Here is a 27016-nt window from a genome sequence, read left to right as displayed (position 1 = left end):
TATCAAAATATGGTTGTATATTGTTTTAATCGTATATTTTTTGCACTCATTTGATGCATAAGTAAGATACCATTGAAACATGTGATTTTTCATTTCTATATATTCTAGTAGTATGGATCATGACAACTAAAAAGAACTTTAATTTGGGCGCCAGACTATTAATTTCCAACTTGAGAGTAGATATTCTCTTCTCTTGAGAGAAGCATTAGTTTCATACCATATATAATATATATATATATATATATATATATATATATATATTATAATATATATATATATATATATATATATATATATATATATATATATATATAAAAGGATGGTTGAGATGTTTTTCTTACTTTCAATAATAAACTATCCAAATTCAAGATCAAAACTATTGAACATATGATATAAATCACAAAAAAAATCTAAAAAACCAAAAATCCATAAATTTTGGAGTTTTCTAACCTAATCATAAAATAGATACTAAAATGGACAAATTTTAATCACATGACACTATAATTTACTCTTATCTAATAAAAAAATTAGTGAATTTAAATCTACCTATTTTAAAATGTATAGATCATGATCTATAAAATAGATTTTCAATTTTGTATTTGTGCAATTGGTACTATTATTTTTGTACACTGGATGTATAAATTAGTGACCACTGAAGTTTACCGCTTTTTTGCTTTTTTTATAGTGCAATTCATATCCAATAATTTGGATCTTTAATTGAAACGGTCTATATTGATTTTGGAGAGGAAGAGGACCAGCTTCAACTATCTTTTCAAGAGTACGTTAATATTATTGTCCCTCTCTATGCCCACTCGCATGCGAGAAGGCGTGTGTGCATGCACCGTACTCTTGGGAAAGCCATCAAATCTCTCACATAGATACCCAAGGCATACCATTGTGTTCATCTTTGGTTAAACATTACCAATTTTTGTGCTCGCTTGCAGAAGGATGAAAATATTTCATGCCTTGCATGATCCAGCGTGATATTTTGTTCTGATTTTAATCGAAAAAATGCAAGTTTTGGTATAATGGTTGGGATTCCATAACAATGCTTCCAGAGTTATTAGAAAAGCTGACAGATGGAAAAAGTTAGTGTGGGAGGCAAAATGGATCGTCCCTGCACAGGGCAAGGAATCATCCCATCCCATCCCAGCCGGGTAGACCACAACACCGACCAGGCAATTAGAACCGGCCCAATCTCGGACTCCGCCGAATGTTCAATTAACCTTGGATGGATCTTTCTGTTGCTACGACCTGCAGCAACCTTTTCTGATGCTTATAATGACGTCTCGGGCCCGAACTCGGAACGCCCTGCTATGTCAGTTGCGAGCCCAAAAGCTCCTTCAACCACAGGTCTATTTGCCGATGCGCCCTGGCCGAGGCCGGAGCGCCTTTATATTCGCTGATGCGCCCCGGCCGAGTTTGGGGCGCCCCTTATATTTCCCGATGCGTCCCCGGCCGAGTTCGGGATGCCTCTTATATTTGTCGACGTGCCCCGGCCGAGCTCGGGGCGCCCTTAATATTCGATGATACGCCTCGACCAAGTTCGGAGCACCTCATCTAACAAACGCGCCCCGACCCTCGAGCTCAGGGCACCCTATCGAGCAAATCTCGGAATCAAGAATGCTAAGCCAACCTTAGCACCTGCCAAGCCGACCTCTCCAAATATATGATGCGACCCCTCATCGAAGCTCAGCCTCGCCCACGGACTGCATCCACGTGCGTGTCTGCGCCCACCTACGTGGTCGTATATTGCAACGCCACCGCGCCATGCTTTGCTTGCTGGCCAATAACAGCCCAAGCACAACACCATGCTACTCCAGCCATACTCCGTCACACTCATCGATTGCTTACCGTTCATAAGAACGGCCTACGCCGTATGCCTTAAGCAAGCTCCAGCTGCGCGCCATCTGTCTAAAATCCATCTCCTCTCATGATGAGGACGGGTCATACCTCCACCACCTAAACATTTTTACGAAGATTATAAATAAGCTCCATCGGATAACATTACAGGAATTTTTTGAACCAACCAAGATCCACTTCTAACTTGAACGTCGGAAGGCCTTCACCGGAACCACCAGTGAGGCTTCGCGTAGATACACCATTGCAAAGGAAGTGGTTTTTCTTTTCTCGACCCCAGCCGGCAGCTCCTTCGACTCCCCCGGCATGGTCACCCTCAGGCCAAATTTGAATCACAACAGTTAGCATACTAGAGGGATTAGTTAAATAACCCTGCAAAGTTTAATTCCAATTTGCCCATTCTTTTATATTACCCCAAATAATATATTTTACAGATCAATTTCAAACCTTTTTTTTTTAAAAAAAAAAGTAGATTATTTGCAACTTAGACAAATAAGGTAACATACTCTCTCCCATTGTTTTTATATTTAAATTATTTTAAACATACATTCTCATAATCTTTATCTATTATACACCTAATTCGGTCAAGTAATTTTACAACCCCATTCATGAAAGTATTCTTTTTTTTAAAAAAAAAGAGTTCAAAAGAAGGATAATTCGAATACAGACCAGAGATAACCTGACTTAGAAGAAACCCCAGATTCGTGATTCATGCAGAGAAACTATTTAGTTTGAAATGTGCCAAAAAATATCTATCACAAAGACCAAAGTTATACAATCCCTAGAGAAAGAGAGCTTGGAGAATATGAAAAAAGAAAAAATCGAGTACTTTGTTTCCTGAAATCTGATACATGTTTGCTGATAAATATACAGGTCAAACAAACAATGCCGTTGGAAACCTTGTACGGCTACTTCAGTGACTCGTGCTCTTCACAGCTCGTGCATCTGAACGTTTACCCTGAAAGTGCAAGTCATACAAAGAAACTCACAGGGTATCTGAATAATTGCCGCCATACTGCCAAGACTAAATATAGGGCCACTTTGATGGCCAAATTTGAAATCTCACAGGATTTCCAGGCTTGGAAAAGATAGCATTTACAACTATCCTATTTTGAACTCAATAGCCAAAAATTGTGTTTTGCAGGGCAGTGTTCTCAATGCTACATATAATCACATCATATTCAAGTTACAAAGTAGTGAACAATAATCATACAACCTGTAGGAGCTCAGTCTGACGATCAAATAATTGGCCCAGACTAGAAAAGAGACTGCTAGCAGCCTCAAAATTGCACCATGAGAGTTCTGTAGGAAAAGAATCTTCTGTTTGGTACTGTCAATAAAAAGCCGTGGATTTCCAGCTTATGATCACTGGAAAACAGCATGTAAATACTCACCATGGGAATATTCGTGCATCTGATATTACAATTTGATGGAGCTGTTAATTTAATTGAGTGCCAGAACTCTTAACACTGGTGGAGAGGTGCAGGATAAACGTCCAGTGGCTGGTAACGCAACCGGGAATTAACAGGTAATGGTCCCTCTAAGAAACGGATTTGAAAAAAGAAATATCAGGTAAAACTTACTTGACAAAAAATGCAAAATAGGGCAGAGAGCCAAGGAGGCAACACAGACTCAACAAATTCATGGAAAAAAATAGATAAACAGTACAAGAATACACCATCAGCTGTGTGAATCGCCAACTTGGAAAATTAACAATTTATAAATGTAAGTCAGGAACAGAAAACCAAGTAGAATACCTCATCCAGGTTTATTTGGAATGGTTCTGCTAGATCTTGAAGCATGACAGGGAACATCTGCTTCATTTTTTCCTCCACTTCCTGAATAGATAAATGCATCACATTCAGGGTTTAGAGCATTTATCAGCAAAGCCATAAATTACAACATTACAGTGATAACTCCCTAAAATTTTATTGCTCTACTGAGCTGTTGATTTGATTAAAAAATATTGAAGAGTACTATTCTGAAAATCATAAGTTCTACAAAGGTATTCAAACAAGCTATATGGGCTTCCCAAGTATGTGAACTGTGGCATATGAATTGTGATGTACAAGCTCAGTGAAAATTTTCACGAATGATGAAAAAGTTGTGATGTACAAGCTCAAGTGAAAATTTTCACTAATGATGAAAAATTTCTATTCTCAACTACTAAGGAAAAATGTTGATGAGTATTGTTGCAGTGTTATCATGACAGTGGCAAGCTTACTAGATGGCCAAGCCATGCTGAACATCCAAAATCAAGTTCTAGGAGTCAACTAATACCCACCAAAAGAGACAAAGATGGCAAATATTATAGGGCTGTTCAATTTAGAGATCAGAGACACTAAAAAGGCATACATGCAGTTTATCAATCCAGCTCCTCTTCCATTAGATATCTTCTATCACTTACATTGTGGAAGGCTGGGTAATTGGACCATCGTGCCTACCCACCCCCACACACCAAAACTACAGAGGTGGTTCTGTTATTTATAAATCACAAAAAAAAAAATCTTTCATGTCAAGCTCTAACATATTAATGCATGCACACACATGCAAAGGTGGTTCTTTTATTTATAAACCACAAAAAAACATATTGGTGGTTGATTGGTTCATCAAGTCACTTTTTACTTCAAAACATTCAATGATTGTCCCTGTTGGCCAACAATATCGAAAGGTGTCATGCGAGTAAGGTAGTTGTACTTTCATAGATTTGAAAAGTGGTCACAAGTACAAAACATGATATGTTACATTGTTCATTTGCAAATATACTTAGAATTAAGAGTACTAGTGTCAAGAATGATGACAAAATAATAGCAAAATAGGTATGTCATCTTTTATACACACAAACATACATCAGAGAAACATATCTTCATATTCCCAATGGCATTGCAATCAAAATACTTATTTCCCATCTAATCTCTAAGATTAGCTTAGGCATATAACATGTATGATAATTGGCCAAGGTTTTCTGAACCTGCATCCCTAACTTGGTTATAAAACATCAAAGCCCCGCTTCTGTAATTGAAGAATTTCACTTGTATTTAAAGCATCCAACACATCCAAATCAACAGTATCTTTCCAACATTGATTTCTATCCAACATTGATTCCTTAGGCCGGACCCCAAAGTCTATATTCGACACTACCCTCCCCAACTTCTAACCTACACTTTTGCACCACACCAAGTCCACCTCACCTTTGAGATGTTACCTAATCATAATCAATAGCCGGATCTAGAAAAGTCCTTCACAATGTTGCTCTTGAACTCAAATCTCAAAAAAAGCCAGCAGAAATGAAGTGCTTCATACAACTGCAAGATGAAATCACTTAGGATTCATTTTTTTGAAAGAATGTTATCACAGGAATGTAGCATACCATCTATATTTTGAAAGAAAGTTGTCTAGAACTTTTCCTATGCCTGTGAAGCTTTCCATATGGTCAAGCATGAGATTGAAAAATTATATCTTCATGAAGTCAGAGCATTCACCTGTCTCTGAAATAAAGTTATCTCGTACCTTTCCTGATACCTGTGAAGCCTTATGTCCTTGAAAACAGTTATATAATATTTCATGACAATTAAAAATTTCATCCACAAAATTTTTTGAGATTTTATGCAGCTTGTACAACTTTCGTACCCAGACTGACCATTCGTAGATAATGAATAAGCAGATGTTTGATCAAAAAAATCAAAGCTAACAACTCAAAAGGAACAAAAAAAAAATCTTCCTGAATAAATGAAAGTGATGAAGAACATGTTTAAAGAAACAATTTACTCTTTAATGATGACAGATGCTGATCAAGGACTGCATGTTTGCCTAATCTCAAGACTCAAATCAGAAAACTGAGGAGAGCACTAAATTTCAAAGTCAGAAAAGCAAGTAACATCATACCAGTCCAGTGATCCTTGACTTTTCCAAAAGTTCTCTAGCAATCATGTCCAAGATATGCCTATTCTGCAGTAAACCGTTCATGGCAAGTTCTTCCGTCTCATCAATATACTGTCAAGAAAATACGAATTAATTATGAAAATTTTATTCAAAAAGTCCAAGATTAATTAAGCATATAGAAGAAGACAAAACGTAAGACAGAACTCAAAGCATTATCTAGTGTCACAATACCCAATCTAGATGATCCTACATTGTTAAAGTATAAAAAGTGGCTCGGATACTTTGAGTGATTACAATGATAACTATTTCCTGGGTTTTGGATACCATGGGATGGCGCCATCCCATTTTTTTATGCCACAGGATGCCTCACATACAAACACTGGAAGGTGGATGTCCTGTCCCATCATTGTTCGTTTCTCATCTCGTACTATCCTGATACCCAGGACAGTGGGATGCTCCGCCATTCCACCAGTATTAAACCTTGTTCCAGTCCTTCAAGTGCTTGTGTTGAGAAAAGGTGGAATCAATTGTGTAATTTGTATAAGATACTCTCTAAAGTGATATTGAACCCCTGGTCTGATATTAGAGGACTAACAGCAAGCAAATTAACAACACAAGGGTCTTGAGTACAAAATTTAAAGATAGCTTATTAGGGATGATACCTGACAAACAATACGTTAAATGACTTTGATGTCAGGTTTGGGATTCTAGGTGTCCTATCTAAACTCTGGGCCTATTTTTCATATCAGGTTCATGTCAGGTTTGAGTCTCTTATTACATTAGTAATCACTTATAAGTGATACCCCCAACAGCATTGTTTCTCAGATACTTTCCCCAAAAACCCAGACCTAAGCCTAATTATTGCATTTATATCACACTCAATCTGGCTCGGGGAGGTGGCCCAAGATGACCCCAACCAATTCTAGCCCTAAAGGGATTTCAAATATATGTTAATTATTAGGGGATTGACCATTGGGCTATCAAAAGAAGATTTGACCACATCCAACAAATAACAATACATAACATGCAGGATTTGGATATGATCAAGATTCACAATCTTGTAGCGGACTATATACCAATAGGTGACCAGTATGGTATGGTACTAGATTGTACCAGTATATTTTTTGAATTTTTTTTTGGTTTCAAGGTTTTGCACTGTTTTTATTTAGTTTTGAGTCAACGTAGGGTTTGTGAGTTCATTTTTGATGTTTAAATGTAATATCCTTTATTTTTTATGTTACATGCTTATATTAAATATTTTAATTCTGACTAGTGTAGCCTCTGATAGGAGTACCACATATATTTTGTTCAGCCTGTATTAAGCACTAATAGCCTAATAAATCTGGAAATTAGTTTTAAAGTTGGACTTTTACTCAAGAAGCAATTAGTATGACAAAAATTAATCAGATTGTTGTAAAAAAAAAGGATAGCAAATAGCATGTTAGACCCCAAGAATAGTACTTATTTTTGAATCTAACATCTTTAATTTTAATAAAAAATAAAATAAATATCAAAAATAAAAAATATATCATTGTGTTGATTTGACTAAGATCTATGATATATCACAAAATCATGCCAAAATATTTGTATGTTGGCATGATTTTTCCATATTTTTTAAATTTTTTCCTATTATGGGCTATAACCAAAAAAAAATGGAAGACGGAATCCAGGAAGATATCTTGCTGAACATAAGCTGCCCGCCCTGCTCATCCTTCCATTCTCTCCTCTTTCTTCTCGCCTCCTCTCTTTCTCCTCTTACACTAGGGATAAAAGGGCATGGCAACCTTTTCTCCTTCAATTGTTGAGGGGAAGGGACTCATTAGGCTTGTACCAGGCCCTTACCAGGCCGAACCATTTGGAAACGAGTGGTTATAGGCAGTTCAGCCCCTTAAAGACCAGTTCGCATCGATTTGGTTCCTATTTCATGCGAGACCATCAACTGCCCTAGTTCATGGTTGGAACGGTACCATACTGATCGAATAGTGTAGTTTGGTCCAATACGACAATCCTAGAATATGACTTGGTTAGATTATCGGGTCCAATTTTGGGATCAAAACAATGTTATAGTAATGGGTTAACTTTTCACGTAATTGGAGAGCTTTTGCAGCCTACAATACATCAGTATGTAATATTTAGAACCAGATTATGCCCACCAAAAACAAAATGTGTTTAAATGGAGTATCATGCAAAAAAGCTAATGAAAATAGTGATTCTTTATAAACAAGACATGTAGCTTTATTATGCCTCTACTAATTTTCATATAGATCAACATTAAATCATTTCTTCAAAGAAAGAGAGATGATTGAATGATAAATGTAAAATCCTAGTGTACAGTATTTCATTTCTGACATTTGGTCTAACAAGAAAATCTGCTAACTCACTTGAAAAGTAAAGGAGTCAATTTTTTTCTATTGGCAATGTCTCATTTTATTAGTACTAGAGGCTAATAGCTGAATTTTGATGTTCCCTTGAATCTATGTGAATAAGACAAGACACACATTCAAAAAATTACTCTAGAATAAAAGCCATTTTCAACAGATTAACTTATCAAATTGTGGAGGATAAATTGCTGTTTATATTCTTCATGAAATTTAAAGATTTGATGTGACCAAGGGTCCTCAAAGCTAACATTTACATTTTCCAACATTAAAGATGCTTTCATTTATAACCCATGTAACAATTGCGCATTGTTGTTTATAAGGCATAGTTAGTTTGATGAACTAGTACTTTTTGAACACATGCACTTTCAAACATTTGCAAAAGGGAACTAATGCAAGTTGCCTCAGATCGTTATTTCATTGTTCGACATGTTCGACATCTTATACCTCTCTATAACCCTGACACATTTGTCCATCTAAATGCCATTACAGCAAGGATTTTGTTTCCCTTGATATACATGAAAAGGTGCTAATAAAGAGGTCCAATAGCTATTAATGATAGAAATGCTTACCCATAAAACTCTATTATTTAACAACTTTGACAAACGCATCTAAAAATCAATCTATATCAGATACTGAAAGTATCCCTACTCCTAAGTTTCTAGACAAGTGTCGTATCAGTTATGAAGTAGCTCACAGAAGCAGTTTGCATCAAATTGGAGTTGGAAAGGAAGGATTTCTAAAATCTTCTCAAGAGCCTTCAAAATTGTACATATGTTCTTTCATATATACATCCACTATCCTGACATAGTGATCTATGGCTGTTCATGGACAACCTCAAGTTGAAACAAACAAGCCCCCACCCCACCCCCCAAAAAAAAACACAACCACCACCTCTGTGAGGCCTGTTTCCCAATGTCCACTCGCCCATTGCGAGAATTACAATAGCATGGTATCATGGGTATGCCCATGCTTGTCAATCAATGTATGCACACAGGTATCTAGCAAGTTTCTACAAATAGTGTGTAATTAAATTTTTCTGATAGAACACTTATGCCCTATCAACCACACAAGCAACAGTTCAGACATATATTTGCAACTGCCAGTGCCAATAGTTCATCACATAAGATCCAACAAAACATAAGATCAACAATTATTGCTCAAAAAGAAAGTAATCAGTATCACTTATATGGTTGAAGATATCTTATGTACCCAGAATTTACAAAGACAAGAAAGATGTTACCCTTGTGAGCTCTCGAGTAAATAATTCAGACACTTCAGGAGTCATCTCAGCAGGAATCACATAAGGGTCATCCCACTAAAACAAATCAAAAGAAAAAAAAAGTTAATAATGAGAAAAGAATGCCATTTTATTGTGTACCAGGACTTAAGAAGGCAAATAAAGAATACCTTATACTTGATCAACTCGCCATCTGGACTATCTGGTCGATCCATCATTCCAACCCTTTTGACTAGAGTTGCAAGGCCTAATCTTGAATTTCTGGGGCTAATTACCATCTCTCTGGCTATCTGCACTAAACCCATAATTGGTGAAAGAAGCACTTGGTTCTTAATTCTCATCATTATGCATAAATTTTAGTCAGCACATATACAATGAAATGCTAATATTTAGTATGTTAGAAAAATGAATATAAATATGCAGCACTAGAGTAGGCTTAATTAGGAAAAGACATATTACTACAATGAACAAATTAATTACTACAATGTAGTAATTACTACATAAACAGTATGTGCCAATCAACAGAGGTCACTCTGAATCAATTATTACAATGAAGCACATGGTTTTTCTTGTGTAAAGCTAACCATGCATATCTTCCCTGCTTACCTTGGGGTCTAGATGGTTTGTCTACAAAATGTTCTTGAAAAGTTTCAGCAATTTAGCATTTGTCCCATGATTATGATATCAAGAAGGGAGGGAGAGAAAGCAAGAGGTAGAGATATACATATATACACATCCACACATGCGCTCTATGAGCGCGCGCGCGCGTTCACACACACACACACACACACACAGAGAATTGTGGACTGATTTGCTTTCATGACAACTAAGCTTAAATAGAAACTTCTAAGGACAATGATGGAATTATATTTTAACCAGATTAAGAATGTTTAAGCAATTATTGGGAATACCTAGGAAACATTTCCATCTAAGAATGTCAATGTATTGATAAGTGGACAGATCATATTACTTGAAACCACAGGATGTAGTCAATATCTTAAAGAAATAAGACCTACGAAAAAGGTGAAAGTATTCATCTCAAGGAATGTATAATTATGTAGGAAACAATTAAAATTTTTCAATCAGATAAGGCAGCAATAAATCAGCAAATTAATTACTCATTATAGTTATCAACCGACGTACAAAAAAGATGGAATGTGGAAGTACAAGCAGATATCCTTCAAATCTATAAAATTTCACATACTCTTGTAATTTTTTCTAGATCATCTCTTCCTCCATCAGTGATGTCATCACCCAACACAATTCGTTCAGCACAGCGCCCTCCATGTGCGACTACCATTTGCATCTTCATGTATCCAAAGGTTGTGTATCCTTGATCTACCATATCTTCCCTTGGATAAAACACAGAAATTGCAGTTTCCTGCACAAATTTATATGCAGATATATCAGATGACAATTTTGAATAACTTCTAAAGCTTAACAGTAGCATCCGAATAGATGACTCTAGTCTGCAGTAATCTCCATTGATCGGAGTGACAAGTCATCACTAATCTCCAAATCCAGAGTCAAACTCATACCTTGCCACCAGGAAGTAGCTGAGAGAATGCATGCCAATCAAATCGGGGGAATATATGAGCTAACAATATATGGCCAGCTTCATGGACAGCCAACAATCTCCTTGTCTCAATAGAAACCTTTCACATGGACATGAATAACAAAATGCCTTGTTAAAAATACAGCTGTGATATTGAAGATATGCATCCAAGTAAAATTATTGAGAAAGAAGAATACTTACACTTTCTTCACATTTTTGTTGCTCTTCTTCTGTGAGCAGCACACCCATGCCCTCCAGCAATTGCTTGTCTAGCACATCGATTATGTCCTGCTGGGTAATCATGGTATGGCCTTTCCTTACCTGAAAGCCATAATAGGAATCTAGATTACTGGAAAGGGCAAGATTGATCCAAATAGATGTGCATAACCATTACATAGTAAGGATTTCATAGGCTAGCATAATTCATTCCCTATTTAATGAAAAGTTGGTCTAGAATTTCACAAGGTAATTAAGGAACAAATAAATTTCAAATCCTACCATAACAAAATAAAATTTCCAATTAACAACATATATTTTCAACCTTAAGGAGTACATGAACTGAAACTGGTAGAAGTTAATGTTTATTTTATGTGCATAGAAGCGATAATTTACTATTTATGAGGGCAAGTGGAAAGATATGTCATGTATTCAAGAATATCTACTCTTCAAGGTGAAGTCCAAGTGAGCATTCATGATGAGAAAATAGACCACCATTAGCCTGTACGACAAAATGTTGGAGCTGCATGAATAAGCACTTGAAGACACTTATTTTGGCCTTTCCAAGAAAATATAAAACAAAAACTATGAAATTCTAACTACTGGATTATTATATTTAAGTATTTAAAGTTACACTAACTTGGTAATATACATAATATAAATTTAAAATAAGTTTTCAAAGTTTGGAGTTTCTCAATGGCCAACCTAGGATAAAGTCAAACTTTCTTACAAAAATTATGCTGGAGACTACTGCTCTACAATGGGTTGCATTTTGTTTTCTCATGCATGCATAGACTGTATATGATTACATATTGTATAGCCACTTATTATATAAATAATCGCAAATAATCAAAGTTCAACTTTTCGAACTCTCCACCATAATCTGTAAAAAGGGTCAAGTCTACAGTCACTGCTATTTTATCCATTTCCTTGCCATAACATCCATCCATGCTATCACCTCTTCTTGTTCCTCTCTCTTCTACATAACCCACCACTTAATCCACTTAGGCTTAATTATATAGATGTATTTTCTTGTGGATTTACTCATCAGAAAGAAGATTTTGAAAATGATTGCGTTTGATTATTGCATGCCATCAACTTGATTTGAATCTTGGTTTTACTTGATTCTCTGCTGAAATTGCATCTATATCTTTGCTTTGATATGGTATCAACTGATGAGACAAGAACAAGAAGTAAATGGAATGAGAGAAGAAAGCTAGAGCACCAGAGATCCCATACAGCCTATGACTTAAGTATGCTTTTGTTTACCCACTGATAGCTTTGATAAGACCAGAAAACAGTTGCCAATAAAAAGTTAATGGAAGACTACTATCCCTTCCAATTTATTTACGCATCCATGGAAATATTAACTAGAAATGAATTCAGCACATAATACTATCATAAGCTACAAATTCCAAGTTAAAAGAAATGTATACTGCTACAAGCATATAGAGGTTTGTTTATATGGTAAATAGTACTGCTTACTTTTCACGAAACCAATAAACATAATGGAACTTTACCAACGATCTCCAATCATTTGATAAAATATGTAAGAATTTTTTTAAACTTACAGACATTATTGCTGCTTCATTGACAAGATTCCGGATATCAGCTCCAGAATAGCCAACAGTACGAAATACAAGCTGTTTAACATAAAGGGCATCAATCAATAATAATATTCAGATAATCACAAAATGATAATATCAGCATAATAAAACTTCCAATACACACAGTCCATGTAATACAACTTGACAGAAAGTTTAAAGTACAGCATCCATTCAGATTCCAAAGCATGATATGTTCCTGGATGTTGAGCTGTGTCAAGACAGATTTGTCAAATAGTGTTTCTTCTACAAACATCTTGAATGTGATAATTAAAAAAGAGTGATATATCCAAATCAGCTTTATAATTATTCATTGTGAATTACCACAACCATAACCATCAAATATCAATCCTTGTCCAAACTGTTAACACTCCTCTTGTGGAATTCCTAAATTAGTAAGAATTTGCAGAAAACCCCAGAACAAAGGCAACTCCATTCCTAAAAACGGCTGAAATCTGAAAATGTAGAATAACCCATCTAATGTTAATCCTGTGAGCAGGAGTATTAATGAAGACCAGATGATATAGTGGCATCTCATAAGTCTACATGCAATACATCTTTCCAGTAAATGTAGGTTATTATTCATTGCATACCTCCACTTGCAGGCTCCCAGAGAGAAATGTGCTGCAGATATCCAGTTCATGTAACAACCGGTTCAGATTAGCAGGTCTCGATAGAGTGTTATGCAGACTTAAATTTAGCAATCAAAAAGAACCCATGAAATAAGCCACATTGCTTGTGTGAATCCCTTGGCCTTCCACTAGGCCTCCAATATCTCTACCAGACTATCCCAATGTTGAACAGTGTCATCCCATTATATCAAGTTATCAACCAACAAGTTCCCTTATTTGGAACAAAACAAAATTCCATGTGCATCTCATGCATTTATCCTCATAAGAGGAAATTTTACATAAGATTTTGGTCATAGACAATGGACAGTAAACAGCAAACAAATAATACCTTTAACTTAAATCAGTAAAAGAGATTTGTGATTGGATGAGGATGCAGTCTTTTAGCTCAAATGGCAATCACAAACCTAAGCAGCTGAAATTAATTACTGCATGTTTAATCTTCAGAGGAGAAGACGACTGACATTCTATTGCCTATCATGCACTTAAGCTAGTTTTATACTTTCCACATAGAAGTCAGTTTTCAATAACTTCATAGACATTGACTCTTCATGTTCCAAAGTCTACCCTTTAAAGAGTATATCTATCTTCAATTTTACTCATTTTACTTTCTGATGTTTCATTATAATCAAAAAGGATCACTAACTGGAGCCTCTTAATTCGTAAGAATGGACTTTTTGAATCACTAATTGTATTGAACAAGCAAACCTATTTTAGGTTGTTAGAGAAGAGATACTTAAGAAATTGTTTAGTTGTCGATGCAGATAGTGAGTCAGGTTGACAGAGTCCTGCTAGGTACCAGAGTTGAGAGAAACAAGAAGCAATTTTGGTTCTGTGGAAGATAAGGAAATATAAAACAATAAGAAGGAAAGGAAAGGAAATAGAGTAAGGTACAGGAATATCAGCAAGCATTGCAATCTCCCTTCTCAATCAGGAACAAGCATCACAGTGCAAGCTCCAAAAGAGTCCACAAAGTTGCACTACCAAGGGTTCTTGGGCAGATCTTTGCAATCTCGCATGGTAACTATGGCATTGCACAACCCAAAGGAATGAAAGTTTTTGAAGAAAAATATTAATGATTTTATCAAGAAAATATGAGGAGGTGCAAAGGTATTTATAGAATTCTAATGCCCTGACTACTCTTAGGATTTGTATTAGGCCTCTTGAACCCATATAAACTCGAAATTCATTGGAAAAAGAAAATAATCGAGCAAAATCTGGGAACAAGGGCAATTTCAACCAACTAAAAAGTTGGAATGCACTAATTGGCATTGGATTGAGATCCAACCTGCCACAGTTGTTATCATATCAAATTTTCAATTGACCTACCAATCTTCCAGCATTGGATCTATATCCTCCCCAGAGACTGACTCAAAGATCGCTGCTAACTAAAGACTAAACTAATTTGAATTTGACACAATACCTAGCCATGAAATATCTATTTTCCTGATTATTTATCACAAATTGTTTATCCACAATGGGCATCAAACTGTATATAATGTCTTGCAACGGGAAAAAGATCTAACCAGTCTCCTATTTTTCCCCCTATATTTAATCAAATTAGTTAACTTTCTTTTAATTACTCTCGGGCTGCCTAACAACTTTAATACAATAGTTGGCATTTCTCAGGAAAGTCATAGTAGGTCATCAAAAGAATTTCTAACTCCTTACCTTCAATGCAACTAACATCTTTCATAACTAAAATCATCGGACATTTAAACCCAGCTAAGGAAAAAAAGGGCCAAATGATACAAGCAATCAAAATAGTAGACTGGTAGCTGAATTTGTTACACGTTCTCCTTATCAACTGTAATGCAAGTGTTATATAAAATCTGAATGCGACAGTAGCATACAGTACTTCATTTTCTAGGGAGAAAAAAGTGAGGGGAAAAAATTCTAACCTTTTCGAAGTCCACATCTTCTGTGAGCTTCTTTCCTACACTATGCACACCAAATATTTGAACTCGTTGTTTAGCATCTGGTAAACCAATGTACAGTCGCCGATCAATGCGCCCTGGGCGAACAAAATCAGGATCCAACTCATCTGGCCGGTTAGTTGCACAGATGAATATTACAGCTTGTCTAAGAGAAAAACGATCAACACCAGTTTTTTCTTTCCTGTAAAGAAACAACTCCTGAGAACAGGCCTATGTTGGCACATATAACCAGTATTTCACTTAGATGACAGGGCACAATCTAAAAAGGTTTATATATGAGATAATTTAATAAAAAGTAAAACATATATAGCAACAAGCCTATTTTTCACACAAAGCATATATTATTAGGCATCATTGATCACAATACCAACTTGGGTTAAATAAAAATTCCACTATGAAACCCCAAAAAAAAAACAGAATAACCCTACTGCTAGTTTAGTCTTCCCTGCATAACACATTCGCCCACTAATCCACAACCTTGAATACAGGTGTCCATAAAAATATCTGATCTAATGTAGATAATAAGCCATATGAAAGTTGAACAAAGGCAAGTTGGAAAACACTGCAATGCGGGGGTACCAGTTTGCTATAGCCTTGATTATATCAAGTATCAAACCTTCCTTGAAAATGCATTCATGAAGCTCCATGCCTCTGCATTTCCATGACACATGCATTGCTTGTGCCATACTCTAGTTACCATAGCGTGCATGACAAAATTGCAAGTGACCACAGAACAGTAAGGACCAATTATTAGTTACCAGCTTCAGTACAATGAAGTTAAGATTGAGGTTGAAAAATATGTGACTCATATTCACAATGCCCACTCACAATTTGACTTAAGAGAAGCAACCCAGTGACCCATAAAATGTAAATTTTTCAAATAAAAATAACTAAAATTAAATAAAAAGATAGAATAAATTAAGATTCAGATATAAGGGATTAAAAAATGATAGAACATTCAAATAAGTAGAGAAAATCAACTTTAGAAGAAATTATTGCAAATCATAAATAACTTGTGATACTTTCTCCAATCCACATGCCAATATTACCACAAGATCAAAGAATGCATATGAAAATATTGCTTGTGAATAGACAATGGCTACCAAAGAGAGTAACATTTTTAGTACCGATATAGTAACCTAATGAATGCAATGATCATTTAAGTCAACTGTTCGCATATGCCCTAAAACATTTCTTACAATAAGACCCTAACAGCACATATTTACTTAAGTTAGAACTATAAATAGATAGGCTAGTTATTACCAATATGTAGTGTTGTAAACTATTAGCAGGATTTTATAGAATTAACATTCAAGAATTACTAGGAACTGATATATGCAAAAAATTGTTATATATTTGATTCAATCAGCTCTAAATTCATCTTTTTACTTGCCTAAGTGACTTTAACTCCACCAAGATAGAAACAACATTTAATCAGAAAGGGGCATAACAAGTTTTTTTAGACTTCCATGTCATCCAAATTATAACAGACACAGTCATACTCAATGAAAGCTAATGAAACAAATAGAATTTTGAGTTACTAGCCCTGAAAACAGAGAGACAAATCAACTTGCTGAATTCACCAACTCTTAGTTTGGCACAAATTTAGCAACATGTTATACCTGCCTTCATGATCATTTTAGAATGAGGACAGAAAAACCCATCTGAAATGAGGGTGAGGGCAGGACTCAAACCAAAGTCCTTGGTAACAACCTCCAAAGGCTTTATTAGCTGCGTTAGTTGGCAGTCATACTTACCTTAGTGTGACATGAATTTAGTATATTAATTGAAACATATCCAATTCTTTGAGATTTTTCTCTTGTGAAGGGTTTCTCTTCTATACACTCAACAACACTTGAAGAAGATAGGAACAAACAAGGAGAAAAACATACTCTCCATCAAGCTGAGTAATTAGAGCCTCAAAAGTTGCCCGTCTGCGTGGATCCTTCCTCGCATGTCGTCCCGCAATAGCATCAATTTCATCCACAAACACAAAAGAAGGAGCCTGCCAAGAGGATCACTGGCTTGTTTACAACATATAAAACTAAAATCTCTAATTGGACAAAAAGCAGCTGAATGTTGTGCTCAAGGTACGCCATCTCAGTAATGGGCCCCATACCGATGTCATCCTGTTACTATGTTGGTACGCTCGATATGGAGGCCGATTCAATATATTGAGTGTCGGTACGCAACCCGTACCATATATTACCGGTACCGAACCAGTACGATATGGTATGTCTTGTACCGCCTAGTTCGGTATGGTATGGCGTACCTTGATTGTACTAATATTTTAAAAAAAAATAAATGTCAAATTTAATAAGGCAACCAGATTATAGACATTGAAAGAACAGTTCGATAGTAAAAACTTCAATGAAAGAGTAAATCAGCAACAAAATGCAATAAAGGTGTATCTGAAAGAAAAAAAACTATAATATTTCTTATTATAATTAAACTCTTTGGAACATGTAATAGAATTGTACATTGGAAGAAGCAAGATAAGTGAAGAATAATTAGTGCAAATCCATGGATCATACTTGCAAAAATTAATGCGCCCATGCTTGCAAATATCATGTTAAGATGATATTTACAAAATAAGACAGACATGTATCATTGGTAAGATTGTGAGACCAATCACGGGATCTACTTCTTAGTTTGCATTAGTTTTCACTAAGAGATGTTCACTAAGAGAATATATGCAATGGAAAGTAAGTTATGCCACTATAGAATAATGTGGCATCCTGCTTGAAACTGGTTGACATATGATACCATCATATGTATAGGCAGTTGAAGAAGGTTCGGGCAATCTCTTTAATTTTAATTTTTTTTTATTTTATCATAATCCTTTGGGACCATATCGACGATTCAGGAGTGCACTACAACTAAACTTTCTATGATCTTGGGATGCCTCGCTACGATGCACCTACTGGATTTATTAGATACATCAAACGAACTCATTTCAACCAAGCTATCATGGTTGGAAGGTGATAGAAAGGACCAAAGACAAATATGATCAAACTTTATATCTTAGTTGTATGCAATGTCTGCCAAACGACTTCAACTACTTGGCTCGCGGCGTACCAAACTGAATTGGTGCGAAACTAGGTTGGTTCAGCAATTCAGTTTGGGATTCAACGCAAATTAGCCCAAATTGCTCCAAATCGAGCAGAACCACCTGGTTCCACTCGGTTTTGAGTGGTTCGACTCGGCTGAAGGGCCAAACTAGCCTAATTATCTTTAAACCCTAAGCCTAATTATCTTTAAACTACTTGGGTTTTAGGCTTTTCACTGCCATAGCTGCCATAGCAAATGACAAGGCTGATAGCTCCCCTCTCTGTCCTCCTCCCCCTCCCTCTCTCTCCCTCTCTCTCTCTCTCTCCCCCTCCCTCTCACTCTCTCTCCCCCTTCCTCTCCTAGCTCCAGTGGGTCAGTACGGTACATACCAATAACATACAAACTGATAGCTTACCAGTACAAGCCCAAGTACTGGTTCAGGGAACCTTGGTAGTATGTTTGGTTTTAGTGTAAGGATTAGTTAAGTTAGATCAAAATTTAAATCAAGTCTAGAATTTATATGATTCAGTGATTAAGACAAATATATGTAGGGCAGGAGATTCTTCAAGCAGGGTAGTCAGGGCACAAGCAGTATTCAAAATTTCAGTTTTGAAGGGTACAAGCAGCAAAAGAAGGTTTATTTAATCTCTATATCATGCAGAGATTCAAACAAGCACAGGTATATGTCTCAGATTTAAAATTCCCAGCACCATTATCTGAGATTCAGTAAATTCTGCATAAAATTCAGAAAACAGAAATCTGGGGGGTGGGAAGGTTGTCTTCTTCAGCAAACAGCATCAGCAAACAGGAAAAAGAAACAGCAAGTAGCTTTTAAAAACAGCAACAGAAACAGAAACCAGAAACCAGAAAATATGCATCAGAGTTTTTTTTTTTCTTTCTTGCAATGCCGGAAATGACCACTGATTTCAGCACAGTTCTCAGAATAGAAAACAAACCCTTTTCCATCAGACTTCAATTTTGTTTTCTTTCAGAAAACTGATTTAACAATAAATGGAAACTGGAAAATAAGTTTCAGAAAATTCAACAATTGAAACCAATCCCTGGTTTTAGATAAATAAGTTTTTCTTCTAACAGAAACAAAAATGGAATGATCTACCAATTAGAGGTCCTACACAAGAAAAATATAGTGTCACATTCTTTTAAAAAGAAAAGTTAATTTCTAAAAACAATTCAAGGAGAGGAATGGTAGAACCAGATTTGACCACATTGAGAGATCACTCTGAAAGGAGTTCTCATAAGCACATTATAACTGATCAGGGAATAGGACAGCAAAACATCATGAGCGGAGGAAAGGAATAGATAAATGATAAAAGAATAAACTATGCAAAGATCAGACTTAAAGGAAGCAGAAAATGTTGTGACATATATATATATATATATATATATTCTCAAGTTCACTTGCAAATAGAGATCTCTTTTTTTCTTTATTTCAATATCTCAAACATCAAGACTTCAATTATTTCTGTGACTTCATGAGCCTTACAAATCTTCTCGCTAAAAAAAATAAAAGAAAAACAAAGGAATAATTTGCAGGCTTCATGTATCTTGTTAGTCATCATTAACAAGCCATATTATTATTATATTAGTAATCAAGTTACATCCAGTGCAGACTGGTCAGAATTCAGAAACAGAAAATATCATATTATATTTTAGAACAAAGGATGAGAGAATGAATACATTTCTTTTGGCGATGGAGAAAATCTCATTAATCCTTGCCGCCCCACTTTTTTCACTATCTGTAAATTCAGCACCAGAAGCAAAAACAAACGGCATGCCACTTTCCTTCGCAAGCGTCCGTGCAAAGAGTGTTTTTCCAGTCCCCGGTGGTCCAGAGAGAAGTAAACCCTAGCATGGAATTAGATAATATTTTAGATCATATCATACCCCTATGCCACAATAAGTAGACAAAAAGATATTTTATATTAGAGCAATGCTAAAACAATGAACAACCCTCACAGACAGCCCTTAGAAAACAGGACTATGCCCATTAAAATTTTTGCCGATAAGGGAGCCTGCCAGCTGGGAGCTGACCCTTCACCACTAGCCACAATTATTAGGCACTAAGCCTGTTTCATAATGGTTGCCTGTGCGAGCTGTTCATTATTATATACATTTTCATAATATTGAGAAAAAAAAGTGAAGTAAGAAAGATTACCCGCACAAATGCCACTTCCTTTTCATAATACTGCATAGGATTATTCATATAAATCATGACCTCATCCAGAAGATCCCAAACATCACCCCCTAAAACGACTTCCTTATACATTGATTTCGTCTCATCAGAACTCTCTACTGGCTAGAATACATACAATAGATTTATCAGTTCAGTGGATTAGCATATAATAGTCCCTAAAATAACAAAACAAGAAAAGCAACTAGAGTTGCAGCCATGAAGCTCACCAGAATAAAGTTCTCTGCAGAAGCCATGTCAAAAGTTGGTTATACTTTTTATAGAGATATCGCCGAGATGTGATATGCAAAAGCATCACAGACTCTCTTATAAGATACAAAATAAGCAAACCTGGAGCTAATGCAACCACAACTTTAAGGAAATAATGAATTTGCTGTTTCTGAAGGAGATCCACTTCAACACCTGAGCTTGAGACAGTCTCAAACAAGTACGGATCAAGAGGAATATCAACCTACAAAACATAAATTCATCCATGATCAAGTTCAGGTTTAATATGCAGTAACATGGATTGCATTTTTTTCTGATCTTGCACCAAAAATGTAACTGGAGGGAAAAATTAGGCATCAAACTTACTACATACTCCAAAGGAAATCCTTCTTTCATTGTTACATATACTTTTTTCAGGTCCTCAGAAAAGACAACAGCAGCAACCTGTTTGCAACATACAGCTTTAACTGCATAGAGTAACCAAGGAAAACCAAAACAAAAAACAAAGAAACAACTACAGAAATAAAATCTGATGTTAGACCATGCTGATAGAAATGATAGAATTATTACCTCGGAGCAATCAAGTTTATCAAGAAAATATGTATAAGGTAATTTTGGACGATAAAGCCACCATCTCTTGGAAATCCATAATGCTCTACTACCTTGTGTATCTGACACCTTCTCCACCACTTCTTTGCGCAAACTTTTCTCCACTTCTTGCATATCAAAATCAACTACGTATTTAGCATTAATTGAACTAATTTGCTCAGCTAATTTATCCTTTCTCAGAATTTCCTTCCACATTCCTAGTCGCTCTCGCCAGTTTGTTGAACCTTCTTGCTTTTCTATTGAAGTGCCAGCCTCAACTGTAATCCATATGGAAAGTGGATAGTGAGAGATTTTTCGATGCTTTATGAGAATCAATATGGGTTTGCCCAGCTGGTTTACTATTAAACAACCAAGCAACTCATACATGCAGGGCCATAGCATTATTTTTTTTTACATGAGACACAGAATATGCAAATGTTAATATCAACATATCCTAACTAGCATTTGGACTGTGGAAATGGTATGCGTAATTAAAATATTATATCATTTGTTAAAGAATTTTAACCTACAAAGAGGGTTAAAACACAAAAAAATGGGAAACCCACCTGAAATGCCCAAGCTTCCCTTTAACTCTTTCTTTTGTTCAATGCTTAACCTTGTATCACTGTCAATAACTTTACTTACGGTATCTTGAGCAGGTTCAGGATCATCACTCCATGCATCTTCTCCAACATAAGAATCATCTTGAATAAGTGCCCCTCCTGGTCCTTCAATAAATTTCTTAATTTTTAGTCCTTTGGGCATTGTCTTCATCCATATGCTTTTCTTGTATCTGCAGTAAAAATGATAACCAAGTGTAAAAGAAGCTCCAGTTTTCAATTTCCATACTAATACATCCAGGTTGTAAACATGGTGACATATCAAGAATTTGAATACTGATTGCATTACAAAAATTCTGAAAAAAAAAGAGAGCAAAAAGGGGGTTGAAGTTAAGACAGGGAACAAGGTCTAATATGTAGAACTTTTTATAGCTTACACAACATCCATGAACTAGAAGAATTATTTGCGTACATGAAATGCTGGACAAATACGGTTATCAGTAGAAAGATATAACACGAGAGAAATTTCTGATTTTTGAACTTTAAGTAGGATACATAATCTGAGAGCATCAACGAATCAAGATACAAAATGGAAACATAGCTTGTATGAAAATGGTTGTAGTTGTATATGAAATCAGCTAGTGTAAAAATGGTTACAATTGTACGTGAAATAATGGTAGTCCTGCATAAAACAAAATTCCCAATATGTTTTGGTACGGTTCGAGCTTGAACCAGATATAAAGCACCTCTGCAGTAGTCAAGTACTGACAAGCTGCATCCCTCCCTTAGTTCATATATACAAAAGATAGTCAAAGTTAGGACCAATGGTCATTTCTACCTTTATATTAGTAAGCTTCTTGATGATGCACCCTCAGATATATGACTCCTTGTAACAATGAGATTTGCAATTGGAGCAGGTTTTTTATCAAGTGAAAATCATGCTAAGTTGATTGAATTCACTACAGAATCCCTGCAAAATATAACATTACAAGGGTATAAAGGACATGCAAATCTCTATATATCTTGTAGGATATCATTCTGATGTCCAGACATCCCAATGTAATGTTTTAGCCATCAGGAATCTTTATGTGACACAACCCAAAAATATTAAGTAATTATCCAACTCCTTATCCTTACAATTCAATTATAAGCAGTTTAAAACGCCCATTGTATTTCTTCCATGCAAGTTTGAAGCTAAACACACTGAGACTAAAATTTCCATGGATAAATCCAACATCATACTGGATGTAGATTCACCAACCACCAATCAAGAATATCATGAATTAAAAGGTTCACAGCCTAGGCATTCAATCCTTTGCTTTGCTTGTTTTCATGAGTACTATTCCTCATGTTGAGAACTTAAAGAGCTAAAACAAGTTCAACTTTGTCAGCCCAAGTATTATGCATGCACATAGGTGGAAGTCGGTTGTTAGCTAGTTCTTATGTTATCAATATTATGAGTTGGTGGATGCATGTATATATGGCATGCCATCTAGCAGGTAAAAGGTACAAACTTCACATTGTGGATGGTGCTACCATAATTTCTCCTGATGATCTACTTTTTAATGGTCAACTGTCACAACATCTAATTGTTAATCTATATGCATGTTACTTTGTATGAATTCATCGACACAGGAAATTGATGGCTAAAGAAAAAGATTTCACAGGATTTCACTTATTCATTAGTATCTAGCGATTTAGGAGACATACCTTGATTTGTGAATGATGTTATGAAACCTCCTGATGTTCTAGTGCTTAGTGTTGGATCAAAACACCATCTAGTCATCCATCTAAATACATAGCAAGATCTCTTTTACCCAGAAATAACTTAATTTGCTTTTCAAACATAGAGCAAGCCTCAAGGATGGACATGCAAATAGTGGACTCTCTAGGATTAGCATGTCATCTCCTTTAAACATTTAATGCATATCATCATGCACTACAAGAGAATCTTTTCATCAACAAAATAAAATTAAAAATAAAATAAGGAGATATCATGATTACACCACAAGGTCATTAACTTTCCTAATTAATAGCATGTACAAAGAGAAAAGGCTAATTAGACCAATTCCAAGTAAACCATTATGCACTTACTTCCTAACATTAGCAGGTGATGGCTCGGGAATCAATGCCTCCATGAAAGCCTCAGTCAGTTCTCTCTTGCTTCGACGATCAAAATAACTTGTAAAAGCCACATAGGTTTTCTGACATATTATTGTAACAACAATAATATACAAAATCAAGGCCCCAACACGTCTTGGCTCCCACTTCTCCTTGTCCTGAGGACATTGAATGGATGTATTTGCTTATCTTACACATTAACCATTAATAGACAAATTTATAAAGCAGTGCATGAAATAATTGAGCATGTCCAAGTTAACAGTAAAATTTCAGTTTACAAAGCATAAAACAGCACTAAGATAACTGGTTGTCATACAAAAGAATCGCTGTATAGAAAATTTTTGTATGTATTAAGAAAAAATCCGATGATTCTCCACAGGTTAAACTGTTTTCAGGAAAACAGAAAATCTATCATAATCCATGAAAATCTATAGTTGCTTGACCAATCTAGGCAGATAATTCTTAGCCTATTTTCTTGCACCACAATATTTTTCTCCTGAAAAAAACACAACAATGATTTTTCCCTTCCCATTCTTTCTTCATTTTCACTTCTTCCTTTTCTTCTCTTTTCATAATTTCTCTTTCATTTTTCTTCCTTTTCTTCTTCAATTTTCCCTCTTTGAACATATCATCCCTTTGCTTTATGCCTCTTCTTCATTTACTCATAAGGACTGCAAGAATGGCCCTTTTCTCCTTCAGTTTCTTTCAAGAGAGGGCCAAAAATTATGCATCAGAGCCCCACTAGTCACCCTTTATAGCAGTAAGATTTTTTTTAAAGCTTTTCTCCTCCCTCACCTCATATTCTAAATCAAACAGATCAACATTATATGTGTTCCAGCAATCTCCCTTCCTCTATGCCTTCCAAGTTCAACCCGATCCCCCTCATATCTTAGGGTTTATGGCTATTGATCATCAAATATCCTGAATCAAAGTTCCAAGAGTCAACATTCTACAGTTATAAAAACTTTGATCCCCAAGAATTTATTCAGATGTATGCTGAATGAGTAATCATACTACGGGAATTATAGAAACAATCAGTGACTAAAATAGCATTAGAAATTAGAATAAGCAACTCGTATGATGACATGTAACACAAGCAATGAAAACAAGACGCTACGCTCACATAAAGATTCTAATTTACATCAGTTGATCCAGCATTGATAAGGTGATTCTTTTATCAGCTAATCCAATGAAACTGCGTTCAGAGTAATAAATTGGACTACAAAAAAAAAAGAGACAAATTTAGAGAAGAAAAACGGCACCTTCCAATTCTCCCACTTGTTCCACCCTATAAACTCGGGGACCAATTCCAACCTGAACCGATCCACCACCCCTCTGCCCTTCTCCGCAGCTCCCCGGGCACCATCGAGCAGCTCGCGAGCCTTGAGATTGGCTTGCTCCAGATCAAGCCCGGTCTCCTTCCTGAGGTATTCCCCAAAACTGGCCAAGAACCGCACCGAGCCGCGGCGCATGGACTCGGAGACCCTGCGCCATGAGAATTTCTCCGGCCCATCCGCGGCGCCGGAGAGAGAAGCTCCAAGAACCCTTCCCCGGCCGTGGCGACGCCTTCTTCTGGGGTCGGGAGGGGGAGGGAATGGCCTAGAAAGGAGAAGGGTGCGAGGGTTTCGGGAGAGGAAGGAGGAGGAAGAGAAGGATAGAGGGGCGGGCATGGGAAGGACGCCGAGGTCCATTCGGAAGTCGGCAACCGAGGATTGGGTTTGGAGCGGAGGGAAAGAGGCGAAGGGTTTTGGGTTTTATTCCCATCCGTTTCGTCCCGTTTTATTTAGCCGCGGCCAGCAAGTGGCATAACAGCTCACTTGAACACGTGATTCTTGGATTAACGTCTCTTTTGACGATCTCTCGCTCCATGCTAAGCCCTAATCAGGAGCGGCCCAATGTATTTGGGGGCCTAAGGCCATTTTGTCTTTGAGGCCTTTTCTACAGTGGGCCGGCCTAAGGCGAATTCACAAGGGGCCTTTTTTTTCATTTTATCTTTGAGGCATTTTCTACGGTGGGCCTTCTTTGGGCTGGGGCCTTAGGCGACCGCCTCAGTTGCCTAAGGGTTGAGCCGCCCCTGGCCCTAATCTAATACTAGGAGGGGGGAGGGTACATCAAATCCAAGCGTCCCAATGTAACGGTATAATCTAATCACAGTTAATAACTATTTAGGCACGAACAATGGGGTCGAGGTTGCATCTTCCGAGCAAATAAAGCATTCATCTTTCTTAATGCGAATCCACCATTGAATTATTCACCAATCATTTTGAATTATCCATCGTTAAAAATATGAATTCTTCTTTCGCACAAAAGATACAACCCCATCCTATCTGATAGAATCGATCAAAGATTAGGCACTTCAATTCTGAGAGCTTAGACAAATTATTTGGCTTCATCCGAAGTAGGCATTCCCATGTACGATGTATTATAATCTTTAGAAACTAATGCAGAAACATGGTATATGAGATCTGTAATTACGAACAATTACAGAACTGATAAGAGAATATGCTCTCGTGTGCAAACACCACAATATATTTAGCGTTTTTTTTTTGTATGAATGCCCCTCTAAAAATACAAATTTGCGTAAATACCCTTTTAAAAATTATATTTATTTCCATACCCTCACAAAATATTATTTTTGCACAAATACCTCTAATATAATGGTTCTTCTAACACCGTTAATAAAAACCATATTTATTTTAATTAAAAATAAAATAAAATTTTGAAATTACTTTTTTGTCCTTCACCACGATCGCCGTATAAATATTTCTTTTTGCACACCTGCCCATTAAGAGTATTTAGTCATTCTAATTTGAAACTGTTAATTTTTTAACGACGTTAGATGATATGGGTGCATATGCAAAAATAAGAAAAAAAAAATGGTAGAATAGCAAAACAAGTATTATACGAGAGTATACATATAAATATTAATTTTTGAAGAATATTCATGCAAAATTCGATATTTACGAAGTCAGCGCC

At 36.1% G+C, this 27016-nt stretch overlaps 1 protein-coding gene across 1 annotated transcript; it reads right to left on the bottom strand.

Moving 5' to 3' along the window:
* Positions 1-2544: 2544 nt before the first annotated feature.
* Positions 2545-25800, bottom strand: LOC103718786 (ATP-dependent zinc metalloprotease FTSH 12, chloroplastic). Its single transcript, XM_008807757.4, is given in 20 exon segments — positions 2545-3401; positions 3618-3698; positions 5746-5853; positions 9364-9438; positions 9531-9650; positions 10565-10741; positions 10899-11015; positions 11117-11236; positions 12703-12774; positions 15266-15482; positions 17194-17306; positions 20051-20218; positions 20529-20669; positions 20774-20808; positions 20811-21015; positions 21138-21215; positions 21342-21637; positions 21926-22152; positions 24014-24198; positions 25303-25800. Coding segments are annotated over 20 exon segments (3042 nt in total). The 5' UTR covers positions 25732-25800; the 3' UTR covers positions 2545-3323.
* Between the last annotated feature and the right edge of the window lie 1216 nt (positions 25801-27016).

Source organism: Phoenix dactylifera, chromosome 16, assembly GCF_009389715.1.
Source record: "Phoenix dactylifera cultivar Barhee BC4 chromosome 16, palm_55x_up_171113_PBpolish2nd_filt_p, whole genome shotgun sequence".
NCBI classification, from domain to species: Eukaryota; Viridiplantae; Streptophyta; class Magnoliopsida; order Arecales; family Arecaceae; genus Phoenix; species Phoenix dactylifera.
Note: the sequence above shows the minus strand (reverse complement) of the source record. Positions and strands in the feature narration are given on the sequence as shown.